This window comes from Hyperoodon ampullatus (assembly GCF_949752795.1).
Source record: "Hyperoodon ampullatus genome assembly, chromosome: 11".
NCBI classification, from domain to species: Eukaryota; Metazoa; Chordata; class Mammalia; order Artiodactyla; family Ziphiidae; genus Hyperoodon; species Hyperoodon ampullatus.
In genome coordinates, this window is record NC_136924.1 from 67198655 (window position 1) to 67226326 (window position 27672).

The 27672-nt window shown below is 42.6% G+C and overlaps 1 protein-coding gene across 3 annotated transcripts in view; it reads left to right on the forward strand.

The window, feature by feature from the left end:
• Positions 1 to 27672, forward strand: part of TBC1D30 (TBC1 domain family member 30) — a gene marked incomplete at its 5' end in the record, with an annotated part of 82873 nt that overhangs the window by 17456 nt on the left and 37745 nt on the right. For 2 of the 3 annotated variants that reach the window (XM_079715312.1, XM_079715313.1), the window contains 3 exons: positions 22219 to 22396; positions 25380 to 25441; positions 25969 to 26034. In XM_079715312.1, the coding sequence (XP_079571438.1) occupies positions 22219 to 22396; positions 25380 to 25441; positions 25969 to 26034 (306 nt within the window). Of the gene's footprint in view, positions 1 to 22218; positions 22397 to 25379; positions 25442 to 25968; positions 26035 to 27672 lie in introns of those variants that run through there. The other variant, XM_079715311.1, reaches the window with a different exon arrangement.

A 27672-nucleotide genomic window follows, 5' to 3' on the forward strand; every position in this document is an offset into this window, starting at 1 on the left:
TAGTAATCTAGTATTTCTGGATATAAAATTAGAACTAAAGGGAACCTCAAAATTCATCTAGTGTAACTGCCTCTTGAACATAGAACACTAGTGTCTGTGAACTGCCTTCTCAACTAGATTGAAAGCTGTTTGAGGATATGGCTATTTGACAATAACTACTTGTTAAGTGAACATTTAGTACATAATACTAACCGATAATGAGAGTGCAATCTTATCTCTATGTGAGGATGAAGTGAGTAGGGAGGATTAGAGGATATCACTCTTGTTAGAAAGAAAATTTGAAAATGTATATACCAGGCAGCAGGAAAATAGCAAAGACAGATAATTCAGCTGTGTTGTCTTTATAGAATATGTCCTTAACAGCATTGTAAAATTTTACCTACTCAGTTCTAAATATGGATCTGACCTATCTCCCTCCCCAGACCACAGGACCTTTTTTTCCCTACTTGCTTCTTGGCATTTCTGTCATGATTTTACTTTCAATGTCATTGAACAATAATGTAATATTTTTTTCTGGGGAGGGCATGAACAAGTAGATGTTTATAATGGACTCTGTATAGAAATATATTTTAATATCTTATGTTGGAAGAGAATTGTTTCTAATGAATGCTCATCGTTGCCCACGCCTAGTCTTTCAGATGGAGCTCTTTTTCGGTCTCATCCAGTATTGCCTTCTCAACACCATTTGCAAAAAGGAGTGTTCCAGGACATGGTCACTAAGGCAACATCAAAGTTTGCTCTTTGGCCTGCAATCTCTTCCATAAGGTTTCTGCTGTGTATGAAAGTTGCTGTAGCTGGGTGTCTTGGTTTTTTTGTGTGTCTAGTTCCTCCAGCTCAAGGTGGAGATCTTCTCCTCACATCTTACTGCCACTACCCAGGATTGCCAGCAGAGGGCAGGCTTGCTCCTTTCCCTGATCTGGGACCTGCACTGCCTTCTTCCGGCCCAGTCTGTCGCCTCTGATACCCAGCAGTTTTCTGATTTGTCAGATCACACAGTTTCTAGAATCAGTTATAATATAATTAAAAACTAGTGGGAAAGGGACACAAAAGTCATTCTTGTTTTCTCCATACATCTTGATGCTTTGGAGCAGATGTCTTTTAGCCCATGTTGGTGGCCCTCTCTGAGCTTTTTCTGCCCATATTATCCCAGGATGACCCACGGAAGGTATAAGGGACTCAACCCTCAATGCTGTGAGGAGGTTGTGGTCTTCATGTTGGAGGAGGATTCTTTTTTTTTTTTTGCGGTACGCGGGCCTCTCACTGTTGTGGCCTCTCCCGTTGTGGAGCACAGGCTCCGGATGCACAGGCTCAGCGGCCATGGCTCACGGGCCCAGCCACTCCGTGGCATATGGAATCTTCCCGGACTGGGGCACGAACCTGTGTCCCCTGCATCGGCAGGTGGACTCTCAACCACTGCGCCACCAGGGAAGCCCTGGAGGAGGATTCTTTTTTTTTTTTTTTTTTGCAGTACGCGGGCTGTGGCCTCTCCCGTTGCAGGGCACAGGCTCCAAATGTGCAGGCTCAGCGGCCATGGCTCACGGGTCCAGCCGCTCCGCGGCATGTGGGATCTTCCCGGACTGGGGCACAAACCCGTGTCCCCTGCATCGGCAGGCGGACTCCCAGCCACTGCGCCACCAGGGAAGCCCGAGGATTCTTAATAGGTCGTTAAGGAGGCTTCTCAAGTTTGATTCCCACATCGAGGTCCACAATGTTTCAGCGTTCCTACAAAAAGGCACAGATTTACATGGAGCTAAAGTCTGTACACATCCATATTAATAGATTTTTTGTTGTTATTCGTGGAAAGATGTGATAATAATAATTCTCCTTTTTAGAGGAGGAACTAAATTTGCAAACAGTATTTGTGCTGTGAGTTCAGGAGTCCTGGATTCTGTTTTTGATGTTTCTGGATTTTCTGCAAATCATCCTGCTTGCCTTTGTTCACCTGTTTGTAAAAACAGTATTCTTCTTGGGGACTTAGTGCTGACTTTTCTTCAGGGTGTCTCATTGAAGAAAATACATTTTCTCTTTCAAGTTTTAGCCACTGTATTTGAGAGTGGGGAGGATTCACCCCACATCAGAAAAACATAACAAATTTCCCAGGGAAATGACCATCTCTCTCTGCCCTCCCAGCCTGACCATTAAAAAAAAAATTAGTTGCAATCAATTTATCCCTTTATACGAGTGAAAGTTGAACAGTGAGTAGGTGTCCTCATTATAGTCGTTGCTAATAATTAACCCACCTGTGGGAAGACCAGTGGCATGTGAAATTCTCTCCACTTGTGTCGACCAGTTACCTTCAGCATCCAGTGGTATCCATGTCCTTGCCATGGAAGTCTGGGACCAGGCTCTCTTAAACTTTCTCATTAAGTTAATGCTCTTTGCACTTGAATTTCAGTCTGTGTTTTACTTGAAACCATATCCAGAGTGGGTGTCAGTGCTGTGACTATAGTTAGGGAATGTGAGCCTCAGAATGAGTAAATGACCTGAGTTTTCCCAGTAAATCAACCTAATTCTCCTCTCAATTCATAGAATCATGAAATTTGAGCTCCTTGGGGATCATGTAGTCCAACATGCTCATTTTACAGATGAGGAAATTGGAGGCTCAGAAACACTAATAAGATGGTTGTAACTACCTCACATCCATTAGGATGGCTGCTATTAAAAAAAAAAAAAACCAGAAAATAAGTGTTGGCAAGAATGTGTGAAAAATTGAAACCCTTGTACACTTTTGGAGGGAAAGTAAAATGGTGCTGCTGCTATGGAAAATGGTATGACTGTTCCCCCCCAAATTAAAATTAGAATTACCATGAGATCCAGCAGTTCTTCTGGGTATACAGTCATCTCTAGGTGTCTGCAGCATATGGTTCCAGGACCAGCTGTGGATACCAAAAGCCACAGATGCTCAAGTTTCTCTGTATCTACAGCTTCACATCTGTGGAATCAATCAACTGCAGATCGTGTAGAACTGTAGTATTTATTGAAAAAGTCTGCATGTAAGTGGACTAGCACAGTTCAAACCTGTGTTGTTCAGGAGTCAACTGTACACCCAAAAGACTCGAAAATAGGGTCTGGAAAAGGTATCTGTACGTCCACGTTTATACCAACATTATTCGCAATAGCCAAAAGGTGGAAGCACCCCAAGTGTCCATTGATGGATGAATGGATAAACAAAATGTGGTTTATACACAGGGTGGAATCTTTTAAAAAAATTTATTTATTTATTGCTGGAGTATAGCTGCTTTACACTGCTGTGTCAGTTTCTCCGGTACAGCAAAGTGAATCAGCCATACGTATACATATATCCCCTCTTTTTTTGGATTTCCTTCCCATTTAGGTCACCATAGAGCACCAAGTAGAGTTCCCTCTGCTGTACAGTAGGTTCTCATTAGTTATCTCTTTTATACATAGTAGTGTATATATGTCAATCCCAATCTCCCAATTCATCCATATGTTTGAGAGTGGTATCCATACATTTGTTCTCTATGTCTGTGTCTCTATTTCTGCTTTGCAAATAAGTACATCTATACCATTTTTATAGATTCCACATATATGCGTTAATATACATTTTTTTCTCTTTCTGACTTACTTCACTCTGTATGACAGTCTCTAGGTCCATCCATGTCTCTGCAAATGATACATTTCATTCCTTTTTATGGCTGAGTAATATTCCTTTGTATATATGTACCACATCTTCTTTATCCATTCCATTCCATGTTGATGGACATTTAGGTTGCTTCCATGTCCTGGCTATTGTAAATAGTGCTGCAGTGAACATTGGTGTGCATGTATCTTTTTGAATTATGGTTTTCTCAGGGTATATGCCCAGGAGTGGGCTTGCTGGGTCATATGGTAGTTCTATTTTTAGATTTTTTTTTTTTTTTGCTGTCCGCGGGCCTCTCACTGTTGTGGCCTCTCCCCTTGCGGAGCACAGGCTCCGGACCCGCAGGCTCAGTGGCCATGGCTCACGGGCCCAGCCGCTCCGTGGCATGTGGGATCTTCCCGGACTGGGGCACGAACCTGTGTCCCCTGCATCGGCAGGCGGACTCTTAACCACTGCGCCACCAGGGAAGCCCTATTTTTAGATTTTTAAGAAACCTCCATACTGTTCTCCGTAGTGGCTGTATCAGTTTACATTCCCACCAATAGTGTAAGAGGGTTCCCATTTCTCCACACCCTCTCCAGCATCTATTGTTTGTAGATTTTTTGATGATGGCCATTCTGACTGGTGTGAGGTGATACCTCACTGTAAGTTTCTTTTTTTGATTGTTCACATTTATTTTATTTGGCCTCACCCATTTCTCAACATTTAGGACTAGTGTTTTTTTAAATTAATTTTTATTGGATTATGGTTGCCTCATTGTAGTTTTGATTTTCATTTCTCTAATAATTAGTGATGTTGAGCATCTTTTCATGTGTTTGTTGGCCACCTGTATGTCTTCTTTGGAGAAATGTCTATTTAGGTCTTATGCCCATTTTTGGATTGGGTTGTTTGTTTTTTTGATATTGAGCTGCATGAGCTGCTTGTATATTTTGGAGATGAATCCCTTGTCAGTTGCTTCGTTTGCAAATATTTTCTCCCATTCTCAGGGTTGTCTTTTCGTCTTGTTTATGGGTTCCTTTGCTGTGCAAAAGCTTTTAAGTTTCATTAGGTCCCATTTGTTTATTTTTGTTTTTATTTCCATTACTCTAGGAGGTGGGTCAGAAAAGATCTTGCTGCGATTTATGTCAAAGGGTTTCTGCCTATGTTTTCCTCTAAGAGTATTATAGTGTCTGGCCTTACATTTAGGTCTTTAATCCATTTTGAGTTTATTTTTGTGTGTGGTGTTAAGGAGTATTCTAATTTCAATCTGTTACATGTAACCATCCAGTTTTCCCAGAACCACTGATTGAAGAGACTATCTTTTCTCCATTGTATATTCTTGACATATGGTAGAATCTTTTTCCTCCTCGAAAAGGAAGGAAATTCTGACATGCTACAACATGGATGAACCTTGAGGACATTATGCTAAGTGAAGTAATCCAGTCACAAAAAGATAGGTACCCCTTATATGAGGCACCTAGAATCATGAAATTCATAGAGACAGAAAGTAGAATGGTGGTTGCCAGGGGCTTGGAGGAGGGAGGATGGGGAATTGTTTAATGGATTACAGAGTTTCAGTTTGGGAAGATGAAGAGTTCTGGAGATTGGTTGCACAACAGTTCAACACTACTGAACTACACACTAAAAATGGTTAAGATGGTAAATTTTATGATACGTGTATTTTACCACCCACCCCCCCCGCCCCTCACCAAAAGAGCTTATGTCCGCATGGATAGTTGGTGTTTCATTTACTCTCAACTATTCTATGCTTGTCCTAATATGCCATTAATGATATTCTTTCCACAAACTTAATCATGCATCAGAAGCTAAAGCATCCTTCCCCCAACCGGTTTGTCACTGCCCAGAAAAATAATTTTCACTGTTGATGTGTGGATGCTGTTTGACTCTCCATCCTCCTCTCTTCAAATCACACCTTCCCACTCTGTGCTCCAGGCAGGATGCATTACAGGTGGTACTTAAAGTTTACCACATTCTCTCTTGCCACATGCTCTTTGCTTTGGTACTCTTTTCTCCGCTACCTCTATATGATAACTGCTAGTTTTAGGATTCAGCTGAGGCATCATTCCTTCTGGAAAGTACTTTTTTTTTTTTGCGGTATGCGGGCCTCTCACTGTTGTGGCCTCTCCCGTTGCGGAGCACAGACTCCGGATGCACAGGCTCGGTGGCCATGGCTCACGGGTCCAGCCACCCCGCGGCATGTGGGATCCTCCCGGACCGGGGCATGAACCTGCATCCCCCGCATCGACAGGCAGACTCTCAACCACTGCGCCACTGGGGAAGCCCCTGGAAAGTACCTTTGACCCCAGAGTCTGAATCTGGTGCTTCCTCTGGTCAGGCTCGTCCTGGCCACGTGGAATTGTCCTGCTCTGTTTCCCAGTCTGCATCTCACGCTGGACTGTGCCTTACTTACTCGATGTTCCCAGTGTCTAGCATACCGCTTGCACAGGGTAGGGGCTCAGAAACCTTTGCCGGAAGATGAACTGTGTCTTGGAAGATACTGCTGTAAGAGAGACATATTCGAAACTGCCCAACACCAATCGCTGATCTGCAACTCTCTGGCTTTTTTTTAAAGTTCATTTTGAATCATTGTGATAAAATACATGCAACATAAACTTTGCCATCTTAACCATGTTTAAGAGCATAGTTCATTGGTAATAAGTAGAGTCATATTGCTGTGCAACCGTCACCACCATCCATCTCCAGAACTCTTCATCTTGCAAAACTGAAACTCTGCACCCCTTAAACAATGACTCCCCATTCCTCTCTCTCCTCAGTCCCTGGCAACCACCATTGGGTATGTGTCCTTTTGTGACGTGCTTACTTCATTCAGCATAATGTCCTCAAGGTTCATCTATGTAGTAGTAGCATGTGTCAGAATTGCCTTCATTTTTAAGGCTGAATAATGTGCCACCATATGTATGTACCACATTTATGCATTCATCCATTGATGGACACTTGGGTTGCTTCCACCCCTTGGCTGCTGTGAATAATGCTGCTGTGAACATGGGGTAGCTCTGACTTCTTAAGAATGACAGGTCTGTCCTTGTGCCGTCCATACAGCACCACATAAAAAACACACCTTTTAGACCCTGAATTCTTACAGCCTCCATCCTGAACCATTTTTCTCCATCCATCTGCTTTCTGTCCTCTTCCAGTCTCCCCAGCGTTCATCCTGTGACTTGTTTTCTTCACTTAGAACTGCGTCTGTGGTTTCTGTCTGGGTTCACACACAACCCCTTGTCTGTGGTTTCGGATCAGTCGTGTTACAGGTCCAGTCGGAAGACTGGCTTCTCTACCTCGTGACGTTTGGGATCTCTTGACACAATGTCTCCCCCTCCTCCCCCCCCATCTACTTTCTCCACCCCACCAGGCTTTTCCCTTCTGCTTTGCCAGCTATTCCCACTGGAGAAGGGAGGCTCCACTGGCAGCAGCCCTCCCATGCTCTGTGCGGCGTGAAGCCCCCTTCCTTACCCTTGGCCCCTACTGCTCCCCCTTCCCCCATTTCCCATGATTGCAAGGCCTTGGAGAAATGAAAAGTGACCTCTTGAACTAGAGGCAATTGCAAAATATAGCCACCACTCCCGACAGCCCTTGTTAGTAGATTGGGTGGGAGAGTGGCTAGTTTCACATCTGTCCTGACTGGGGCCATCCTGCTTCTCCCCTGTCATGTGCTGTCTGTCCCTGCAGCACTGTCTTTTTCTTTTTAAAATTTTTGTTGGAGTATAGTTGATTTGCAATGCTGTGTTAGTTTCAGGTGTACAGCAAAATGAATTAGTTATACATATAGCCACTCTTTTTTAGATTCTTTTCCCATAAGGGCCATTACACAGTGTTGAGTAGAGTTCCTTGTGCTATACAGCAGGTTCTTATTAGTTATCTATTTTATATATAGTAATGTGGATGGACCTAGAGATTGTCATACTGAGTGAAGTAAGTCAGACACAGAAAGACAAATATCATATGATATCACTTATATGTGGAATCTAAAAAAAGGGTACAAGTGAACTTATTTACAAAACAGAAGTAGAGTCGCGATGTAGAAAACAAACTTATGGTTACCAGGGGATAAGGGGGGAGGGATAAATTGGGGGATTGGGACTGACACATAAGCACTGTTTTTTCACTCTAAACCTGGACACTTAGGTTGCTTCCATTGGAGTGCATGTACTTTTTGCGAATTAGTGTTTTTGTTTTATTCAGATATATACCCAGGGGTGGAATTGCTGAGTCATATGGTAGTTCTATTTTTAGTTTTTTGAGAATCCTCCACAGTGGCTGCACCAGCTTACATTACTACCAACAGTGTACGAGGGTTCCCTTTTCTCCAAATCCTCACCAACATTTGTTATTTGTGTTCTTTTTGATGATAGCCATTCTGACCAGTTGTACACCAAATTTTGTAATGCAACTGTTGGACATACAGCAAGGAAGCATCTGAAGCATTGACTCACTGCATCAAATCTTTAACATCAGTGAGTGGTTAATGAGATTTTTCTACTGTCTGTGATATTGTGCAAGAGTTTTCAAACACATTTTTAAAAGTCTGGGCAACTTTGTTTGAATCATCTCGAATGTTATCCTAACTCTGAGACACAGTGATTGTGACAGCTGGCCCCTGCACAAGACGGAACACAACAATGGCACAAAAATTATTTGAGACTGATTATACCCCAAGTCCTCATTATTTAACATTTTCTCTCTATGGAGAAGGTCTTTGGTTTGTTGCTTTCTCAACTAATGAACCAGCTTCCTGTCTCCTGTTTCACATTTGACAAATTATTTTCAGAGACAAATCATATCTTCAGTTTCTTGGGGGAACTTCAAGGTGGCCCACATTTTTCCTGGATGAGTTATAGGGTGGGTTGATGCAGAAAGAATTGCCCCATGAGGTCTCCACCAAGCCCCATCTCGCTGTGGGTTCTAATGAACTCCTGCATGCCCTGTCATGTATCCTATAGGACACAGCTGGTCTTCTGTAATCCTTACCTAAGAACTTCACTCATTTGCTTTGGCATCATGGAATCTTTCTGTTTACCTGGTGGTGCTGGGCTGACCTTGTTGATGCTGCTTCTCTATCATCTCTACCAGTATCTTGTTTGTTTTAGTAGGTAAATAATAAATGGGGAGTTTGAGGAAATTATGGATGTTTCATTCACTTGGTAACATAAATGAGGCTGTGAACAAGTCTCCTTTCAGAACTTACAAAGTGTTTGTTTGTTTGTTTGTTTGTTTGTTTTGCGGTACGCGGGCCTCTCACTGTCATGGCCTCTCCCGTTGCGGAGTACAGGCTCCGGACGCGCAGGCTCGGCGGCCATGACTCACGGGCCCAACCGCTCCGTGGCATGTGGGATCTTCCCAGACTGGGGCACGAACCCGCGTCCTCTACATCGGCAGGCGGACTCTCAACCACTGCGCCACCAGGGAAGCCCCCAAAGTGTTTTTGATCCTGCTCAGATCAAAAATATCTGGCTATATTTTATTGGCTTGGTGTGGCTTTCCAGTGAGATAGACCTGGGTTCAAATCCCAACTCCACCACTTATTAGTTATATGGCCTTGGGAAACTTATTTAACTTCTTTGTTTTTTCCTTCTTTTTTTCCTTCCCTCCTTCAGGAATAAAAAAAAAATCAGAAAAGTACAAGGAAAAATACAATAAATTCCTATACTCCCACCACTCAGAATTAACTATTTATATTTGAATATATCTTCTTGTAGTCATTCCTACCCCCCTCCCCCTCCACATGCTTAGGAAAAAATTACCCTGATAAAATATGTGTACACTCTCCTTTTACTCCCCATTTCTTGGGGAATAATGTTTACCTTGTTGGGTTAAAATGAGATAAGATAATTAAACGCCTAGCCCAGTGCCTGATCCATAGCAGACAGCTGGTACATGGTAGTTGTTACTTATTTTTCTCCTCCCATGCTTACTTTTCCCTTGGTACATCTCCATTAGAAAATTTAGTACTGGAAAATTTGACAAACTTAGAAAAATTATTTTTTTGACAAACTCTTTCTCCTTCTAGGGTGTATTTGTAACCCCCCAACCCCAACTCGAGGAATTGATGTTGGTACATGTAGAAATGGATAGAATACACCATACAACTTATTTATATGGCAAATAATAAAAATACATAGAAAGACCAGGACTTTCTGATGAATGATGGACTACATTTGGGAAACCCTTTAAAACAAAATGATTGAACCAAATTTTAGAAAACTGCATGCATTATTTAAAAAAACTTTAATATTGGAGGAATAGAAAGATTGAGAAGAAAATTGCTTACTTAAACTCTGCTGTGAAAGATTGATTTCTTCCCTGTAGTGATCTTGCAAAGCAAGAGGCTGTTGGGTAATTGATGCTGGGGCTTTATTAATTTATGAAGAGCAGGGAAGGATTAGCTTGTCTGCACTGAAGTGAATTCTCCCCAAGTAACATGTTTAAAAAAAAATCAAGATGGTGAGAAATGTGAACAGTTTGTCAATTTAAATGGATGTTCCCTTTTATGGGCTTCCTAGACTGGTTTTGCCCTAAAATCTCTGTCCAAATGGAAGGTAACATAATTAAAGAGCAAAGATGCTTGAGTGACCAGGTGGCATCATTTATAATCTACAACAATGTTGATGTATAAGCTTAAAATATTTTTCCTTTAAAAAAATTCTGAGTGCCTTTAATACTATATATTAATGGCACAATAAGTCATTTACTATAAGAACTTACTGTAAGACAGACAGCATAAGTGCTTTCTCTGTATCATTCGATCCTTAGAATAACCCTTATGAAGTAGATACTTTTCCCATTTTATGGATGAGGAAACGGAGATAATTAACTTACCCAAGTTTAGATAGTTACTGAGTGGTGGAACCAGGTTTCAAATCCAGATAGCTGGTTCTAGAGTCTGATTTTAGCTGCTATACTATGCTGACTGCCATTATATCTAGAATTTCAGGAGCATCTTTCACCTGATGAGTAGAGCAACTATGTGATATTTGAGCATCTTATATTTTGGAAACTTGTCAGGGAGACTAAGAATAGTGATTGTGGATATTTTTGGGGTACATTGCATAAATGTCGGTCAAAATAACTTTTCATAAACACATCTGCTTATTTCTCTTGTAGTTGAATAAAAAGCCCTTTTTTTTTTTTTTTTCTTGAGTTATGCGGGCCTCTCACTGTTGTGGCCTCTCCCGTTGCGGAGCACAGGCTCCGGACACGCAGGCTCAGCAGCCATGGCTCACGGGCCCAGCCGCTCCGCGGCATGTGGGATCTTCCTGGACCGGGGCATGAACCCGTGTCCCCTGCATCGGCAGGCGGACTCTCAACCACTGCGTCACCAGGGAAGCCCCTAGCTCTCTTCTTGATGTGATGAGTTTATGATGTTATTGTTTATGTTCATGTACTGAGTGTCGAAAGTGTATGAGCCCCATGCTGGCTGCAGGCAGGGAAGGGGAGAGATCCAACAATGAAGAAGTCTTAGTCCTGGTGCTCAAAGCAGTTTATGATCTATTGAGAAGCCTATAAACAATTCAAGGGCATGGATGAATCAGACGTGGGAGTGAGACAAGTGTGGCATCTGAAATATAGGTGTTAATGTGGGTACCATTTAAAAATGTCCAGTCAGCAAGATCCCACCCTGATACTCTTTGTGTCATAGATGCAATTAAAAAATTTTACTGAGTCCCTACTGTATTTCAGGCCCTGTGAAAGAAAATTATTGTGTATTTTCCTAAAATACACTGTGGTACTTAGTTTTCAAGTATTAGGAAGGTTTAAAGTTTAGAGAAACCAGGGTTAACTTTATTTAGCCATTATCTATTCCCTCTTTAGGAGCTGGTGTATCTGATTGATTCTGGTGTTAGGCCAGAGTGACATACTGCCAAGTGACACTCTGTGGTAAGCTGGGACTAAAGATGGTGGTAATTCAAGGTGCCAATGCTGCTATTTTAAGGACATGAATATATAATAGGCCACACTTGTATTGTTTCTCGAAGAGAAGGAGTACATCGGAAGTATATTTATTAAAAGCATCTGCTTTCTTAGGAGTTTTTCTCTAGTACCAAAACTTTAAGTTGACTTGCAAAAACTAGAACACATATATGACCATTTTTAAGACTACACTGGTGAATTCCTGTATCTATGGAGGTAAAGATAAAAGTGGATGTAAGTCACCCGATGTGCTACCCTTTGAAATGCTGAGGCCTGTATTGACTGACATACCATAACATTTCTCTTACCTCCAAGTATCTGTCACCTGTATAATTCAGGAGACATGCATTTTGCTTTTAATGTAGTTCCTAAGATGATTTGCAGTTCCTTTCTAACACCTGTCCTGGACTCTCAGACAATGAGAATAATAATATAATGTAAGATTTTTAGTAAATACATAAAAATTCAGTTCAGAATTCTCTCTCTCTTTTTTTTTTCTTTTTTTGCGGTACGCTGGCCTCACTTTTGTGGCCTCTCCCGTTGCGGAGCACAGGCTCCGGACACGCAGGCTCAGCGGCCATGGCTCACGGGCCCAGCCGCTCCGCGGCATGTGGGATCTTCCCAGACCGGGGCACGAACCCGCGTCCCCTGCATCGGCAGGTGGACTCTCAACCTTTGCACCACCAGGGAAGCCCCAGAATTCTCTTTTTAAGTAAAGAAAGTATAATGGTACATTTAAAAAAATATCCTTAATAAGGACTGAAGCCAACTGGATCTCTTCTGCTTAAACTTCAGTTTACCTGAAACTATAACAATCCAAACTGTATTCTTCCAGCATTATAGTTGGTCAGGATCTGTATTGGATTGAGGAAATCTTGCAGAGTAAGAGACCTGAATATCAGTTCAGTTGCTTTCAGAGAATCATAGTGTTGGAAGCTGTTTTACTGATACTGATGCTTGAACTTCACCTCGTTTTAAATGCCCTTTCACAGCACTCCTGACTGCTGGGCTTGCAGTCTTTGCCTGAGAACTCCAAAGAAAGGACATTTATGATCTCCTGAGGCTGTTTTACTACAGTTATAGTGTCCTTAAATTTTGATGTCTGCCTCTCTATAACCCCATTTTAGCAGTTCTGGCTTTGCACTTTGGAGTGAACATGAAACTAACCTCAGTTTTCCTCCCATTGAGTGAGGGCACCAGGGTAAGAACGCAAAAGAGGAGCATCTGGTGAGGACCTCAGTGGGGATGTTCTGGCCAGGCAGACTTTCCCTGTGGGTCAGGTCCTGATCCTGTGCTGGGAAGACTTCTGGATAGACTGCGAGCAGGGCCATTTTAACCTTTATCTTGTACGATTATCAACAAACACTAAGGAGGACACGCCAGTGCAAATGTATTGAGTGCCTGCTTTGTACCACTACTGTGTTAGAATCTTGACTTTCATTATGCCACCTAATTCTCACAAGTACTCAGGTAAGTATTGTTAATTCTCAAGATGAGGAAACTGAAGCGCAGAAGTTTTAAGTAACTTGCCCAAGGGCATAGAGCTAGTAAGTATGGACATTGGCATTCTAATCTCGGTCTCCCTGCCACGTGGGCAGGCCCTTTCTGATACACCACATTGCCTCCTGAGGCCTTATCAGGTGCAGCTTTTATGAGCTCCCTCATCAGTTCACATGTTCTACAGTCTTCTTTTCTGAATGAATCCATCTGGGAGATCTAAGGCTCCCAGACCAGCCAAGCCAACATTCATGTTAATTCGAATCTCTCTCCTCTTCCTGATACCTCTCTAGTCCTACCATCAAAGTTAAGCATATTATTTTCAATGGTATCACCTTTTTTTCTCTCTAGGAACATATATTTCTAAGCCAAACTGATCTGCATCAATAGGTATGAGAAACCTCTCCTTTCATATCCCTCAACTGGGTCAAAAAGGATCTCAGAATGGCTTAGTATAAAGGTTGGGAAATCTTAGCTAAATAGTCATTTGTGACCAGGTTGAACAACGATTTCATCTTCTAAAGTGATGGGTCTCAGTCTTCCAGACTGAGATCCACTCCTGATGTGCAGATAAAGGGCTGAATATCATAATTATGAGAAGAACACAGATGAGCTTGGTCTTTGGCCTGCTTTCAGGTGAAATTTAATAGTTCAATAAAATGAAGCCCTGGGAAAACATTGGAATGTATGATACCTAGGAGGAGGTAGAGATCATGGTATCCCTCCAAGTACTTGCATAGTATTTAATTAATTAATTTTTAATTGAATTATCATTGATGTACAATGTTTATAAGTTACAGATGTACAATATAGTGGTTCACAATTTTTAAAGGTTATACTCCATTTATAATTATTGTGTTTGCTATAATCAGCTATAATCACACTCCCAGACTTCAGACTATACTGTAAAGCTACAGTAAACAAAACAGTATGGTGCTGGGAAAACTGGACAGCTACATGTAAAACAATGAAATTAGAACATTCTCTAACATCATGTACAAAAATAAATAAAGCCTAAATGTAAGACTGGATACCATAAATCTCCTAGGGGAAAACTTAGGTAGAACACTCTTGACAAAAATTGTAGCATTATTTTTTTTGCATAGTATTTTATTTTTAATTTTTAAATTTTTAAACGTTTTTTATTGGAGTATAATTGCTTTACAATGATGTGTTAGTTTCTGCTTTATAACAAAGTGAATCAGTTATACATATACATATATCCCCATATCTCTTCCCTCTTGCATCTCCCTCTCTCCCACCCTCCTTATCCCACCCCTCTAGGTGGTCACAAACCACCGAGCTGATCTCCCTGTGCTATGCGACTGCTTCCCACTAGCTATCTATTTCACATTTGTTAGAGTATATATGTCCATATATACACTACCACTCTCTCACTTTGTCCTAGTTTACCCTTCCCCCTCCCTGTGTCCTCAAGTCCATTCTCTAGTAGGTCTGCGTCTTTATTCCCATCTTGCCCCTAGGTTCTTCATGACCATTTTTTTCTTTTTTAGATTCCATATATATGTGTTAGCATACGGTATTTGTTTTTCTCTTTCTGACTTACTTCACTCTGTATGACAGACTCTAGGTCCATCCACCTCACTACAAATAACTCAGTTTCGTTCTTTTTATGGCTGAGTAATATTCCATTGTATATATGTGCCACATCTTCTTTATCCTTTCATCTGTTGATGGACACTTAGGTTGCTTCCATGTCCTGGCTATTGTAAATAGAGCTGCAATGAACATTGTGGTACATGACTTTTTTTTTTTTTTTTTTTTTGCGATACGCGGACCCCTCACTGTTGTGGCCTCTCCCGTTGCGGAGCACAGGCTCCGGACGCGCAGGCTCAACGGCCATGGCTCACAGGCCCAGCCGCTCCACGGCATGTGGGATCCTCCCAGACCGGGGCACGAACCCGTGTCCCCTGCATCGGCAGGTGGACTCTCAACCGCTGTGCCACCAGGGAAACCCCGTGACGCTTTTTGAATTATGGTTTTCTCAGGGTATATGCCCAGTAGTGGGATTTCTGTGTCATATGGTAGGTAATATTTTTACTTTTTTAAGGAACCTCCATACTGTTCTCCATAGTGACTGTATCAATTTACATTCCCACCAACAGTGTATGAGGGTTCCCTTTTCTGCACACCCTCTCCAGCATTTATTGTTTGTACATTTTTTGATGATGGCCATTCTGACTGGTGTGAGATAATGTCGCATTGTAGTTTTGATTTTGCATAGTATTTTAAATGAACCTTTCACACTGTCCTATCACTACCCACTTTGTCTGTCTCTCAGTAAACTATAAGCTTCTTGAGGGTAGAGAGCATACTGAATTCATAATTTTATTCCCCACAGGCCATAACACAGTGCCTTTCCCACAGCAGTTGAGGAATAAATGTTTATTTCACTAATGAATGAATGAATAAAAGAAATAGGAAGATGTCTTATGTGCAACATAAACCTACCTCAAGTGGTGCTGAATCAGTTTCAGTTATTCTGAAGCAAGAAAATACTTCCTAGAAAATAGAAAATCTTGGGTTAGCTATACATCTGAAGTTACATGGACCTGGATGCAGGGTTTTACGTGTATTTCCACTATGGTACCGTGAAATGGGACTTCACTCCAGCTAGGAATTAAATTTTTATATTAGATAAGTTTTGAATTTGAAACTTTCTGGCCTGTAAATGAAACCGGTTATTCTTAAAATACTTCATCCAAAATATTTGAGTGTGCTTGGGGGGAATGTTAAGAGTGGTTTTGGTTTTGAAAATATCTGATTAAAATGAATGGTCCTGAGAAAGCATAAGCAGGGACTGTTGGGAGGTAGAAGACGGTGTTGAGTGTGATTTGGTGTTGGAATGTCAAAGCTTCTCTGTTCCACGCTGGACAGAATCCTTTCTCTGTGATAAACAAAATACAAAAGCTACACCTGATTGTCTTCAAGGATGCCTGTATTTAAGTAGAGAAATAGGTTTTTATGACTAAGAAGGGAAACCGTACAAAAAAACCCCCAAAATGTCCCACGTACGTCATGTGATGTGTCAGATAATTGTAAGGTTTTTCCTTTCCCCTTGGTTTCTTCCTGCTGTCCCGCTTCTGTCTCTTTCATGAGGGGAAGTGGTTATGATGCTCGTCTCCATGAGCTCATAGTTTTGTGGGCTTCGTCCTGGATAATGAGTTGAAGGAACTGCTTATTAAGGCCCTACTCTTAAGTAGTTCTGAGGAGAGTGTTAGCTTCTTATGTGACTGATCACAGTTTACCATCCGTTTAGGAGATATTACTTTTCCTATTTAGGAGTTGCTCACAGACCTTCAGAAATTGTGGGGAGAGGAGAAGAGTGACTTTTATGCCACCAGACCGCCACCCTTTTCATTAGCACAAGTGCAAAGACGTACCATCTCCTGCCCGATGGGAGACAGTGCTGGGCCTGATGTTCGGTACAATCTCTTCTGACCCTTTGAGACTTGGGGGTTGGAGGACAGCTGCCAGGGGCCTCTGAAGCCATGAGGATGAGTTCCAGGCTCACCTCCTCAGAGCAGACCAGCTCCCTGTGTTTTCTCTCTCTTTGCTGCAGGTTTCCGGAGCTTTTTCTCTTGGTAACTGTCACCACTGGCTCTGTTCAGTCCCTGAAGATAAACACATAGGCCCTTTGTATTTTAAGATTTTACTGTTAAACGAAAGTAACATCATTAGGAAACCACAGGAATCCCAGACCTGATTCCCTTCTGGAAGCCCCGTGGGACATAGCTTTTATTTATGCTGGACTTGCTTTTTCTTCTGGCTTGTCCCCTTTCTCCATTAAAGGAATAGTTTGCTCTCAAGGAAGCCTCACTGCCAGCACATAAGCCTGAAAATGCAGGGGTAGCTGAATGATCCCTACTTCCTTGTTTGGGCCTGGGAGCTTACATCTCTGGGGATGTACCATGGGTATTGGACTCTCTGAGACATTCAGAGTATTTCCTCAAAGCACCCATTTTCTTTAGCAAGCCAGTAACAGATTCTCATCCGATGTGAAGTTTTCCTTTTCCCAAATTCAGCTTAAATCATAACTGCTCTGGACCATGCCAAGGTACGATTTGCCCAAATTCATTGTGAATTCATTGATATTAATTTGATTAGTAAAAATCACTCAGTGAAGAGTGATGGTAAGTTGGCTTTGGCTGGAAATCTCACCAGCTGAGATCCTCAAGCAGAGCTCATGCTGGCATTGTTGCCTCTGCAGGTTGACTTCAGATGACTTCTTTTGCTTTTGGAAAACAATATTCCAGACACAAACAAGAAACTATGAGTCATACAATAAATATAATGCTAGGCTTGTGCCATGGCTGTTTTTAGAGCATTGTATTTTAGTGCTTAATTATCTGTTTGCTACGAAAGTTGGCAGTCTTGGCTTTCCTCTCCAATGTAAACAAAATAATATTATTTAATTCCTTCGTTATGTATTGCTTTAATAGTAGAAACTTAAAATTTTTTTTTTTTGTTTCAACTTCTATGTAGTTTAGCATGGGAAGTTTTCAAGAAAGCTTTTTTTTTTTAAGTCAGTTTTTCCTTGTAATAAATCTGAGTGAAATAGAATTTTTATCTTGAAAGCAAACAAGCCCCTGTCACTAATAGTAAGAAAAATGCTGTAACTGAAGAATTTCAGAGACAGGCCTTTTTGTCAGCCATGACACATCTGGGTGGGTTGGCAATCTAGGGTCTACACTTCAGCTTTGGCAGCCCAGAAATTTGATTTCTTCAGCTCACTGAGAGTTGAGCAAACTCAGGGATATTGACCACTGTTAACTGGTCAGCGTGTCCTCTCCTCAGCGGCAAAGTCTCTGTGGGAAGCCAAATGACAATCAAAAGTTTGCTTGGTGAGCAGGGAGCCTGAGCCAAAGGGTGTGGGATGGTCGGAGTGGTGAATGTCAGCCAGGCCTGTGTGTCCTCCTTTCTACCCCAGAGGCAGTGTTGTAAAGCAGAGCCCATTGCTCCTCCTCTTGGCCGGCGAGGCTGTCTTTCCTGCTGGCCCACTGCTAAAACTGAGCATGAACAGCCTTTCTTGTTAAAAGAGAACATGAACCCTCTATGGTTTGAGAAGATGAGAGCTCTGGAAGACGATACTGTGCATGCACTTACCACCTTGGTCTGGATTTTCCCTCTCCTTCCAGTTTTCTTCCTTTAACTATGGGTGTTCATCACCATCTTCACCCAGGGGTCTGTGTGGCCCTCTAAAAAACTGTCCAAAGCCAAACATCAGATATCTTTCAATTATCGTTCTCAGGCCAGAGCAGTCAAGGGACATCTTATTAAAATTAAGAGAAAGCTGAAGGAGAACAAACATGTACTGGAACTATAAGCATCAGGCTGAATAAGTGTAGATTTCTGTACCTGAAATTGGTGCGAAATGTTGGGAAATCTAAGCCAAACAGTTCATCACAACCAGGTTCAATAATGATTTTATCTTCTAAAGTGATGAGGCAGACTACTGCCTGTTTCAAGGCATCTTTATCTCAGTCAGGTGGGCATAACTGAATAGCTTCTATATCCCTATCAGCTGGCTTTACTTTTGCAGATGACAAATGTCATTTTAACAGATTTTTATATGTGAAATGTGTATTTCATGCTTAGTGTTATATCATTTCTGACATTGTCCTCAAATTCTGAGGGCAATTCACAAAGTCCAGAATGTGCTGATTACAAAATAAGTGTGCCAGAGTCCAGAATGTGCTGATTACAAAATAAGTGTGCCAGAGTCATGTGAAGGACTTCTTTTTTAGTTCTTTCAGAATATCATTAGAAATGCATTTTTTAAAAAGTTAATACTTCCAATCAATAGCAGCCATTGTTTTTTAAAAATTTATTTATTTATATGTAAGTATAGTTGATTTACAATGTTGTATTAGTTTCTGGTGTACAACAAAGTAATTCAGTTATATATATATATACATATTCTTTTTCATATTCTTTTCTATTATGGTTTATTACAGGATATTGATTATAGTTCCCTGTGCTATACAGTAGGACCTTATTGTTTATCTGTTTTATATATAATAGTTTGTATCTGCTAATCCCAAACTCCTAATTTATCCCTCCCCACCTCCTTTTCCCTTTGGTAACCATAAGTTTGTTTTCTGTGTCTGTGAGTCTGTTTCTGTTTCATAAATAAGTTCATAAGTTCATTTGTGTCATGTTAGATTCCACATATAAATGATATCATATGATATTTGTCTTTCTCTTTCTGACTTATTTCACTTAGTATGATAATCTGTAGGTCCATCCATGTTGCTGCAAATGGCAAAAATTTCAGTCTTTTTTATGGGTGAATAGTATTCCATTGTATATATGTCACATCTTCTTTATCCATTCATCTGTTGATTAGCAGTCATTGTTTTTGATGCTCAAAGTGTTCCATCTTTGGCCAATAGGATCCTATTTGTGTGGCTCTCATGTCTTTTTGACATGACCCTAGTAGTCTTGGAGCACATCCTTCCTTCCTGAATTCATCAATATATTTAAGGCTCATCTTGTACTTTTTCTGGCCCAGAAATGGAATCAGTTGCACCTCAAAGGAGCCCTGGTTCCTTTTAGTGGGGAACGGTTTTTAGAGACCACATCCTGAGTGCTGGGGGTGTTCACTGCTGCTGGGTTGTCCTTAGTTCTAAACCTATTCAGTGGCTTTATATGTATTTTTGAAAAGAAAAAAGATGAGTTCATACTATTATTTCCATTTAAAATATACTATTGCAGGATTAAAAAACTTAATTTCTTTGGTTGCACACTTATATTTTCTGTTACACTGAAAACCTCTTGGTTTCTTTTGACCTTAACATATTTATTTATTTTTTCATTAAGAAAACACGTAGACTTTAATATTCGAGTAAGTAAGAAATTCCCAGAAAATATCATATAACTGCTTAGTTAACATACCAAAAAAAGTTCAACTGCAGTACTAATAAAAAGGCCAATAAAAACAACAAAATGGGGGCTTCCCTGGTGGCACAGTGGTTGAGAGCCCGCCTGCCGATGCAGGGGACACGGGTTCGTGCCCCGGTCCGGGAAGATCCCACATGCCGTGGAGCGGCTGGGCCCGTGAGCCATGGCCGCTGAGCCTGCGCGTCCGGAGCCTGTGCTCCGCAACGGGAGAGGCCACAACAGTGAGAGGCCCGCGTACCGGAAAAAAACAACAACAACAACAACAAAATGACAGTTTTCTTTATCAAAGCAGCAAGTGTTTAAATGATATTACTGAGAGCTGTTGAAGATGGAGGATGAAAAGGTGTCAATCAGAGACTAAACTGGTACAATCCTTTAAGATTTAATTTAGCAATATATGTCATATAGATGATTATGCCTTTAGATCCAATAACCCCACTGTGGAAATTCATTTTAGGTGTTCAAAAATCTAGTAAAGCTTAGTCAACAAAGATATCCATCACAACATTACTTAGTGAAACATTTAAAATCACCCCAAATTAGCAGACTGATTATGATGTTAACATAATTATTTATTTAGGTTATCCTATAGTGTACATAATTAAGAAATAACACCAATATTATTATTTTTTAATTTTTTTAATTTTTTATTTTTTTGCGGTACGCGGGCCTCTCACTGTTATGGCCTCTCCTGCTGCGGAGCACAGGCTCCGGACGCGCAGGCTCAGCGGCCATGGCTCACGGGCCCAGCCGCTCCGCGGCATGTGGGATCTTCCCAGACCGGGGCGTGAACCCGTGTCCCCTGCATCGGCAGGCAGGCAGACTCTCAACCACCGCGCCACCAGGGAAGCCCAACAGCAATATTATTAATAACAGTAATGCTACTGAATGACATTTAAGATTTCTTTGCAGCTCTTTTTGCCCTTGGAGTCTATACCACCATTGATATACAGGCATAACACTACACTCTAAAACAACTTACTCATTTTTTCTGTGTTCTTATGCCATCAACAGGATTTCTAGTTAGGTTCATTTGTTTCCATTCATTTTCAAATTTTAGGGTTTTCTTTTTGCTTGATTTATTAATATTATTAATATAAGATGTTATTCCAGAGTCAAAACTACATAAGGCACATCTAGAGAAATCTGTTTTCTATTCCTCTCTCTTCTACACTGTTCCCTTCCACATACTTTTTAGTTTTTTTAATCCATCTGGTGTTCCTTCTCTAAATATTAGCATATACAAATATCCTTGTATTTCCCTCCATATGCTTTCCTTTCTTATGACTTATTCATCTTTATGATTAATATCCATTGGTGAATGTCGTAATGTCGTAGTTTAAGAATGATTTTTAAAAAAGTAATTATCACTAACCATTCTGCCTACTGAAGTCTCTGGCTGGAGAGACGGGGGAAGCACTTAAAAAAAAACAACCCTGCTTTTAATGGAACACTTTTATCTTGAAGTCTGCTCTTCCAAAAGAAACAACCATTATTATAATAATAATTATATTATAGAATTAATTAATGTACAAAGTATATATTAATAGTAATATATAATAATAATAATTTTAACGTGCTTCCTATGCCTAAGATGCCAAGAAAAAGAGTTTAACACAATTTGGGATGAAGCTGGTGCTTCACCTTCCACCAATGTTCCCGCCGCGCTGCTAGATTCTTCCTGCGGTCTGTTGACCGACTCTTGCAAGGCTGCTCCGATGAGGTGGGCACTTGCATCTCACTGGCGTTCTGCACCTGAGACTCCCTCCCTTTGGTGCTCCCTCCTGCACCTCCCAGATCTTGGGAGAAGCACGGAAATCTCTGTCACTGCTTCTGGTCCCCAGGCGCAGTTGCTCAGCCGCCCTCTCCCGGGCTCCGGGTCTCTGCGGCTGCCCAGCGCAGGTGTCGCGAGCGGGTGGGGCGCTCGGGAGCTAAGGCAGCCCCGCCTGCGCACGGTGATGCCGGGATTGGGGGCGGGAGCGTTGCCTCCGTCTCCGCGCGCTCGCTCGCTCCCGCCCTCCTCCCCGCCCCAAGTCCTCTCCTGCCTCAGCCTTGCAGGCTCCGCACTGCAGATCCCTGCCGGCCGCCCCGCGCTTGGTGGCTCCCGCGGTGCTCCGCAGGGTCCCTTGACACCCGAGCACTCTTGCTGCTTTCGAGAGACCCTTGACTAACCGGTCTTGCCGAGCCCCACGCGCGCGAAGCCGCTGCTCCGGTGGGACAGCTAGGACCCCGGCGGACGGCGGCCGCGCGGGAGCCCAGGGCGCTCTCGGATGCGGCAGGACAAGCTGACCGGTTCCCTTAGGCGCGGAGGGAGATGCCTGAAGCGGCAGGGCGGTGGCAGCGGCGGCGGCGGCGGCGGCGGCGTGGGCACCATCCTGAGCAATGTGCTCAAGAAACGCAGCTGCATTTCCCGGACCGCGCCCCGGCTGCTCTGCACCCTGGAGCCGGGTGAGGAACCGGGGCGGCAGATGGGGCACTGGAAAGTAGCGTGGCGCCCCCGGAGCTGGTGCCTCTGCCTCAGCCGAACTCCGCGTAGGCCAGGGAACACCCGCCGGCCGCCCGGTGCTGGGTAACGCTGCTGGGCGCAGGCGGGGCTGGGTCGGCCTGGGAGGGAATAGCGCGGACCGAGGCCTGGGCGGGGGCAGCGGCCTCCCCCGGCGCGGAGGACCGGCTGTTCCCGCCGGCTGCCCGCGCGCCCCCATCCCACGGCCTGTGCGCGGTCCAGCCCTGCATGTGCCGGGAGCTGCTGGCGAGCGATGCGCTCGGTCTTCTCCGAGTGGTGGGAAAGTGTTGGCGGCTACCCGGGCTATCAGAGGCCGAGCAACCAGTTGTGCTTCGGACCCACACCTTGAAAGGTGTGTGAGGCAGGAGAAAGGCACAGGTCTGATGCTTGGCGTCAGAGAAGGAGGCAGTGACCGCATTTTCTTGACGGTCCCTGCTTCGTGAGTGCCGGGATCGTCTCACCTGGAGCCTCTAATTTGTGTGTCCGGGTGGAGAGCGGGCAGGAAACACTCCTGCAAAGTAGAGATTCTTTCTATAGGTAAAGACTGAGAGTTTTCCTGGCTGTGCTAGGCTAGGCCCTTTCTGCTGTCAGCCTGTGTTTACACATCCCTGCTTCTCCAGGCTGCATAACTCCGCGCTTGCTCCACCATCCGGCATCCCTCCGCAGGGTTTTATGAGCCCGTCCCTAGCGCGCGGGCCCCTGGGCATAAGGCTTTCTGGCTAGGGGTGGCCGCAGAGGGAGCCGGCTGTACTCGTACCCGTGCCTAGCGCACACTTGTCCCCGGAGTGGCACCAGCTGGCTTCCAGGTGGGTTTGCCCTCCCCCAACCCCACCCCATCCCGCCTCCCAGCGCCTTTGGGGACCTGCTGTCCTGAGGCTGCAGGGGAGAATCTGTCGAGGCACTGAGCCCCAAAGGGTGGAACGCGTCGCTGCCTTTCCGAACCTCGTGGTTTCTTTGTTTTTCTCCCCAAGGAAGTGTCTAGTTGCAGAGACTGTAGTAGTTATTCACCGTCTTCCTTTAGCCTTAAAAAAAGAAACCTCCTTCCCACGTTAAAAGTGTTTTGTATTTCTGAATCCGGAACAGCCAATGATTACCAGATGAAACATAAACCTTCTCCCCTCCCTTATTCAATTAGAAGAAAAGAGGTGGAAATGACCTGATTTCAGCTTTTGCCTGCAGGCAGCGAATGATCAATTCCAGTTAAATCCTGTGACTCATTTTTGATAGTGAGAAAATAGTTGTGATTTTGACTAACCCCAGCTGGGTTACAGCTCGGCAAGGTGATTGGCATCGTGCCCAGCAGGTACTTCTGAAAAAGTCAAGGGAGCATATTCGGTCATACATGCAAGGAATCCGAGGCTTTTAGGTCGGTTGAAATAGGAGCGTGGGACCGAATTTCCTGGTCTTTGTTATAATAAAGCAAACGTCATGACTATACGCTCCTCCATTCAGCACCCTGTGTCTGGACAGCAACCTCACAAAGAGGTCCGTTTTATCGTGTCTTAAATCATGCGCGCCAGGTGGAGGCACTCTTGTGGTCTTTGTATCATTGCGCTGCACTGAGGCAGGACTTAATTTAAACCATCTCAGAGAATTGGGAATCCGTCGGGGTACTTAATATACCTTCGAAGAAGGAAATCTTATCTATCTAGGCAGAGTATGGTTTTGGCCCTGAAGCTCTGAAGAGAATGATCAGGGCATTGATTGGATGCCTGGGATTCTCTATCACACACAGCTTGACTTTAGAAATCTAGGACCCAACTCATGTATACATAGTATTCTTCTAGGACTCCAAGAAGGACATCTTCATACTGTAACGGGCTTGGGCAAATCAGACACATCTCTTTTCAGCTTCTTGACTCCATATATGTTTTTAAAAAGACACCCGCATAGCACAGGGAGATCAGCTCGGTGCTTTGTGACCACCTAGAGGGGTGGGATAGGGAGGGTGGGAGGGAGGGAGACGCAAGAGGGAAGAGATATGAGGATATATGTATATGTATACCTGATTCACTTTGTTATAAAGCAGAAACTAACACAACATTGAAAAGCAATTATACTCCAGTAAAGATGTTAAAAAAATTGTCATGGAATTTCACCTCAATAATAAAAAAGCCCAATATGAATATAGCGTATAATCTTTATATATTCTCCTATTTATTTACTTCTATTCCATAGATTTGGGATTTGAGTCAAAGAAGTTTAAAGTTGTAGATAACTTGGAATTAGAATTCAGTTATATTTTTAGCTTGGAGTCTATAATTAAACGTATAAACTTATCTTTAATGAATAAGTCTATCATGACAATTTAAAAATACATGAAAATCGCTAAATAGTCTTGTTAAAATGGATTATTCCACAAGTGGGAAGGCAGTGACATTATTTTTATAACTTTTGATATTTCACTGAAGTTTCCTTAATAGACTTAGTCCATGCAAGTGTCCTAGAAAACAAATTTTGTAAGTGGAGAATTCTCTTCCTAAGTTTCATAAATATTAATTATACTGTGCTAAGTGATTTACAGTTAATTATTGCAACAACTAACTGAGATAGACGTTATCCTCATTTTAAGGGTAAAGAATTGAGACTGAGACAGGTTAAATAATTTGTTTGACTCTAGGAACCAAAGGTGAATTAAAGTGTGCATGACTCCAAGCCTGTGGTGTCATTGTTTTGTTTTTGCACTACTCCAGACAGCGGTAGAACCACCATTCTATGTGATAAGCTTCATTCTATTACCATAGGACATTTTTCTATCTTAATAATCAGTATTCTTTTTCTTTTAACAAAATTGACTACGATTTAGTAAAAATAAATGTTTTAAAAATTTTATGATGACTCAGTAGAATCAGGTTAATTTTTACTTTTTATTTTTGATGTAACGTAGTTTTTCCCCAAATAACAGTTATTTATGTATTTTTCTTTTAGGAGTTGACACAAAGTTGAAGTTCACTCTTGAGCCATCTTTAGGTCAAAATGGTTTTCAGCAGGTAATTTTATTTTTGGTTTTGAAAATACCTTTATTTTGGGGTACCTACAGGGTACACTGAGGTACATTCTCAAAGTGGGAAGATTAACATGTGCTTGGATATGCCTAAGAAGATGAGTCAGTTTTAAAAATTATAGATAAAATAACTTGTGAAGCTATAAGTGACTTGGAGTTATACTTGCAGTGAAAAATTTTGCACTTTCTTTTAATGGTTCAAGTGTGAAAAAAAATTAAAAACCAAATGCTGTTATTCCAAATCTGTAACGCATGTTTTGATTTCAGAGTTCCCAGCCTTTGTGTGTGTACTGCAATTGGATCATGGGTCTGTTAAGGGTACCTAAGTGGGGGACCTTGGGGCAGTCATAGCCCTTAGACCAGTCATATTTGGCTGAAGGAAGCTCTGAATGTTTACCCCAGTGTTCTGTATAAATTTTATCATGCTCTACGAACGTCAGGATGGGGAAAAGTTGAAAAGTGCTTAATCAGGTCAATATTATCACTTTGACAGCTTTCCTTCTTTGTTTCTAGTGGTATGATGCGCTCAAAGCAGTTGCCAGACTATCAACAGGAATACCAAAGGAGTGGAGGAGAAAGGTGAGGTGGATTTGTATGGCTAAAATACAAAAGGACCATCACTTTGTCCCTCTTGAAAGTGTCTGGAATGTCAAAAAGGATATTCTAGATTTAGTAATTTGAAATCTGTCTCTCTTCGTTATTCATTAATTCAGTAAGTATTTAATGATTATTCTATGCCAGGTACTGTTCTGCCGGGTAATGGGGATACAGCAGTGGAAAAAAAAACAGCAGACCAAAATTTTTGTCCTCATGGACTTTACAGTGCATATAATATAGAGTATTTCAGATGATGCTAAGCGCCATGCATAAAAATAAAGCAGAGAAAGGAGTAAAGAGAGAGGAGAGTGGAGGTAAGGAGGTAGCATTTTAAATGGCAAGGTGACATTTGAATAGGGCCCTTAAAGAGGTGAGCCATTGACCACGTAGCTACCTGGTGGGAGAGTACTCCAAACAGGAAACACCCTCAGGTGAGAGCATCAGTGAGGAGTATGCAAGCAAAAGCAAGAGGCCAGGGTGGCTGAAGCACAGTGAATAAAAGGGAAAGCAATGGGGGTCATAGAGGTAATGTGATGACCTTAGGGGAATGGCAGATCATATAGGACCTTACAGGTCATAGTAGGACTTCTGCCCAGTGTGCGGTGAGAAGCATTGGGAAGTTTTGAGGAGGAGAATAACATGATATGACTTATATATATATATATATATTTTTTTTTTTTGCGGTACGCGGTCCTCTCACTGCTGTGGCCTCTCCCGTTGCAGAGCACAGGCTCCGGACACGCAGGCCCAGGGGCCATGGCTCACGGGCCCAAACGCTCCGCAGCATGTGGGATCTTCCCGGACCGGGGCACGAACCCATGTCCCCTGCATCAGCAGGCGGACGCTCAACCACTGCGCCACCAGGGAAGCCTGACTTATATTTTAAATGGACCACTCTGGCTACTAACCTGAGAATATGAAGGACAAGGACAGCAGTGGAGAGACCAGTAGGAGACGTGAGATAATTCAGGCAAGAGATGGATCAGGGTTGTGGTAGTGTAGCTGGAGAGAAGGGGTCAGATTCTAGATATATTTTGAAGGCTGGGTTGACTTGAATTCCTACTGGATTGAATAAAAAGTGTAAGAGGGATATCAGTGACTTCAAGATTGACCTGAGCTACTGGAAGGGTAGAGTTACTATTTTCCCAGAGAGGGGACAAGCAGGTGTGTGTGTTTGTGTGTATGTCTGTATAGTTGGGGTGGCGGTGGATTAGACAGTTGGTTTTGGATATGTCAAGGTTGAGATGCCTATTAGATGTCTAAGTTGAAGATGTCAAGTGAGCATTTTGACATATGATCCTGATGCTTAAGAGAGAAGTATGGGGCCTCCCTGGTGGCGCGGTGGTTGAGAGTCCGCCTGCCGATGCAGGGGATACGGGTTCGTGCCCCGGTCTGGGAGGATCCCATATGCCGCGGAGTGGCTGGGTCCGTGAGCCATGGCTGCTGAGCCTGCACATCCGGAGCCTGTGCTCCGCAACGGGAGAGGCCACAACAGTGAGAGGCCCGCGTAGCACAAAAAAAAAAAAAAAAAAAAAAAAAAAAAAAAAAAAGAGAGAGAGAGAAGTATGGCTGGAGATATTAATCAGTGTTATTCCTGCTAAATTATGTTCAAATACCAAA